This window comes from Rhinopithecus bieti, unplaced genomic scaffold, assembly GCF_001698545.2.
Source record: "Rhinopithecus bieti isolate Rb0 unplaced genomic scaffold, ASM169854v2 scaffold_18349, whole genome shotgun sequence".
Classification (NCBI taxonomy): Eukaryota; Metazoa; Chordata; class Mammalia; order Primates; family Cercopithecidae; genus Rhinopithecus; species Rhinopithecus bieti.
In genome coordinates this window covers 124,166-127,671 of record NW_016809054.1, presented here as the reverse complement: position 1 = coordinate 127,671, position 3,506 = coordinate 124,166, and the positions used below count along the sequence as shown (strand labels likewise).

Here is a 3,506-nt window from a genome sequence, read left to right as displayed (position 1 = left end):
CCATGCAACTGTCCACTTATTCATCCATCTGTCCATCCAACCACTTATCCATCCCCCCGTCTATCTACTCATCTATACCCACAATTCCATACATGTCTACCCATGTACATATCTGCAGGTATTTCAGCTCCACTCAGTTTGAGGGGCTGGTCAGCAGTAAATGGAGACAGGCTGGATGAGGGTGAGGAAAAGAGAGTAACATTGCAGCCAGAGACCTCCCTCCCTATTCCAATGGTGTGAACCTCCCTGCCCCCAGCACGTCCCTCCTGGTTGAAAAGAATGAGACGAGACAGTCAGTGCGTGGGCCCGTCTGGCCAGATGGTATTTTGGCTGCACAGCCTTTACACACACACACACACACGTGTTGCTAAAACGCTGAACATGGGCCACACACCCACCCAACATCCCCAATCCCAAATGCAGAGTAGCCAGGCTCCAGACATAAATTAAAAAATAAAATAAAATAAAATAAAAAAGAGTTGGTCTCTGGGAAGGAGAGCTCATGCAGAGATGAAGACAGAAGCCCTTGGGAGCCAGGACCAAGAAGAAGGAGAAATCCCTGCCCCTTCCTTCAGGATCCCCACTCCCTGGTGGCCTCTGCCCTAAGACAGGATCATTAACACTAACCATCAGGCCTCTAGTCCCTTTAATGTCCAGTCTCCCAAGCTATTTGATTTTGGCTTCAGCCTTCATTTCCCCGCCACAGCCCAAGGGAATGGCATCCTAGGGGGTAGGAAGGGGAGGAGGTGGGTGCAGCCTGCAGGTCTTTAGCTGGTTTCTCCTGGCTCTAGGTCTGGGTCAGGAGGCCCCACGCACTCCTTGCTGAGCCGCACAATTTCCTGGGACAGAACTTCCATGTCCTAAGAAACAAATGAACCATCAGGGGCCAGAAAAGGGGACAGGCTGCTCCCTTGCCAAATGCAGGGTATCATCTGTGATTTCCTTCACACTCTTTCATTAATCAATGCTCAGCTGTGTCTGGCCTGGGATGGGAAGGTACTCACAGCACCCCCAGCAGTGGGCTGGGCTCAGAAAAGTCATGAGGATGGGTGGGGAGCTACAGATATGGGAGTGGGACGCCTCCTGCAGCATGGTGCTGCTGTAGGATACATCACCACTCTGGCCACCTGCTCTTCTACTAAGTGTGAGCTTGTTTCTCAAAGGCAGGAGCTGGGTCTGACTCCTTTCTGACTCTCAGAGATGGGGAAAGTCTTTGGGCGGCAGGTTGGGCAAAAAGATGTGTGTGTGGACTCATGGGCATGGGGGATCTATGGTAGACAAATTGGTGGACGAATGAATTGTCCAGAGGACAGATGGAGATCAACAGGTGGGCAGGCAGGTCACCGGGTGGGTGAAAGATAACACAAGGGGCAATTGATGAGTAGATAAGAGAATGATATGTCAAGAAATGGGTGGCAGGACATGGTGTAGACAATGAGTAAGTAGTAGATTGGGCAAATGGTTGGGTGAATGTGTAGATAAATGGATGGGCGGGTACATGGAAGGAATGAATGGATAATAAGTTGATGAGACAGTGGAAGATGAGAGCATGATGGGGTAGTTGATGAGTGGGTAGGAGGATAGCTGGGAGGACAGGCTGGGTGGGTGGGCAAGGGGACTGGCAGATAACCCAGGGGCTGTGGCTGGGTAGGCAGGTGGCTGGGTGAACAGATGGGTAGGCTGGCAGGCCACACTCGCCTTGTGCAAGTGCATATTCTTGGTGAGCTGCTCCTCCAGCATGTTCTGCAGCTTCTTGTTCATCTCCCGAAGGTTCTCGTCGCCTGGCTTCACTAGGTCTCTCAGGACGCTGCCCAGCCCGCTGCGGTCTGTGTGGCCTGCTGCCACAGACACATCTGCAAGGGCCCAGGCTGAAAACCACCCCCTCGGCAGAACCAGAGGAGAGCCAGGCAGAGCCAGAGGAGAAAAGAGGGAGACGAATACCAGGGAAGAAGGGAGCAGGAAAAGCCATGTCATGGAGGACAGAGGCTTTGACATACGAAACCTAGCTCTGTCACTCACTAGCTCTGTGGCCCCGAGAAATGAGGATAACTAACTTGTGGAACTGGAAAGATGCACATGACTGCATGTGAAGCACAGAGCACACAGAAAGTCCTCAGCACATGTTCGTCAGTATGATTCTGATTAATAAAGAAAAATCTGTGAAGGAGAAGGTTTGAAAGAAAGGAGCAAAAGCAATGAAGATACAGAGAAGGAAAATGTATGGAGATAGAACAATATAGACAGCGAGACAAGATGAAGGAGTAGGGTGAAAAAGAGAAACAGGGAGAAGAGAGAAGGGAGAGAGGAGAGGAAGATGAGGCACAGGGAGAGGAAAGGAGAAAGCGGACAGAGAGACACACTGGAGAATGGAGAGTGGAGAGATGACAGAGAAAGGAAGAAGAGGGAGGAGGCGAGATCAAGAGACAGTGCTTTCCTGTTCTCCCCTCCACAGGCCATGGTCTTGTCAGTAGCTTCGCTGAGTTCCGAGAGGAGAGGAGAGAAGCCGCAGCACATAATGGAGAGGGAGGGCCGGGTGAAGGCTGGACCAGGGCTGAGGGCCAGGGAAAAGGGGGCACTGACCGATCCGGCTGTCCATGACGTAGGTCTCAATGATGGCGCTCTTCCGGCAGAGGTCCTCTGCCATGGAAGCACTGCTCACCTCCAGGTGCTTCACCTGCAAGATGGCCCAGCCCACCTGAGACCCCTCTACTGTACACGTTCACACATGAGGCAGGCCCTGGACAGACCCCACACCCCCAAGGGCACTTCAAGTGGGGATGGGCAGGCAGGCAGGCAGCACCTTCTCCTCCAGCATCCATTTCTCCTGCTGTGTCTCTGCCAGCCGCTGAAAGAGCTCAGCCACTTCCTCATCTGACAGCTCTGCTGGCCGAGGGGGCTGGGCCTGAGGGCTGCTGGATAAGGACTGCAGGAAAGAGAAGGGGAGAGGCCAGACCCAGGCTCAGCACCACTGACCCCAGACAGGTGTCAGGGACTGGGGAGGAGAACCAGGCCAGAGGTGGATGAGAGAACGTGGGCCCTGAAGATGGAACTGTAGGCCCATCTTGGTACCCTCAGACTCTGTTTTCCCCTCTGCCTAAACGGGGGTAGAGAGTAACCACATCAGAGCCTTGTCGAGAGGATTAAAGGAAGATCCCAAAGCAAATGCGATCTAAATTCCAGCTGACAGGAAAACTGGAAGAGAGAGGGACATGTTAAATCATACCACCAGGAAGCCAGCAGAAAACTCAAAAGGTAGCATACTTCCTGTGGGGTGACTGGGCTGGCCTCTTCAACAAGTTGGTCTCAGGTAAAAAGGGACCACACTAAAGAGATTTAAGGGTCATAAAACAACCAGATGTAACATGTGCTCTGAATCTGAATGCTAGTTTTCATAAAACCAGCAAGAAAGGACATTCTGGGGCCAACTAGAGAAATCTGGTTAAGGTCAAAGTATTAGATGACATTAAATTTTTTTTTTTTTTTTTTTTTTTTTTTTTTTTTTTTTT

At 51.5% G+C, this 3,506-nt stretch overlaps 1 protein-coding gene across 2 annotated transcripts in view; it reads right to left on the bottom strand.

Annotated features, from left to right (window-relative positions):
• Window positions 1-296: 296 nt before the first annotated feature.
• Window positions 297-3,506, bottom strand: part of GRIPAP1 (GRIP1 associated protein 1) — a 28,973-nt gene continuing 25,763 nt past the window's right edge. The window contains exons 23-26 of one of the 2 annotated variants that reach the window (XM_017888384.1): window positions 2,801-2,923; window positions 2,581-2,674; window positions 1,699-1,853; window positions 297-860 (exon numbers count right to left, since the gene is read on the bottom strand). In XM_017888384.1, coding sequence (XP_017743873.1) covers window positions 768-860; window positions 1,699-1,853; window positions 2,581-2,674; window positions 2,801-2,923 — 465 coding nt within the window. In that variant the 3' untranslated portion in view covers window positions 297-767. The remainder of the gene's footprint in view (window positions 861-1,698; window positions 1,854-2,580; window positions 2,675-2,800; window positions 2,924-3,506) is intronic. The other variant, XM_017888385.1, reaches the window with a different exon arrangement.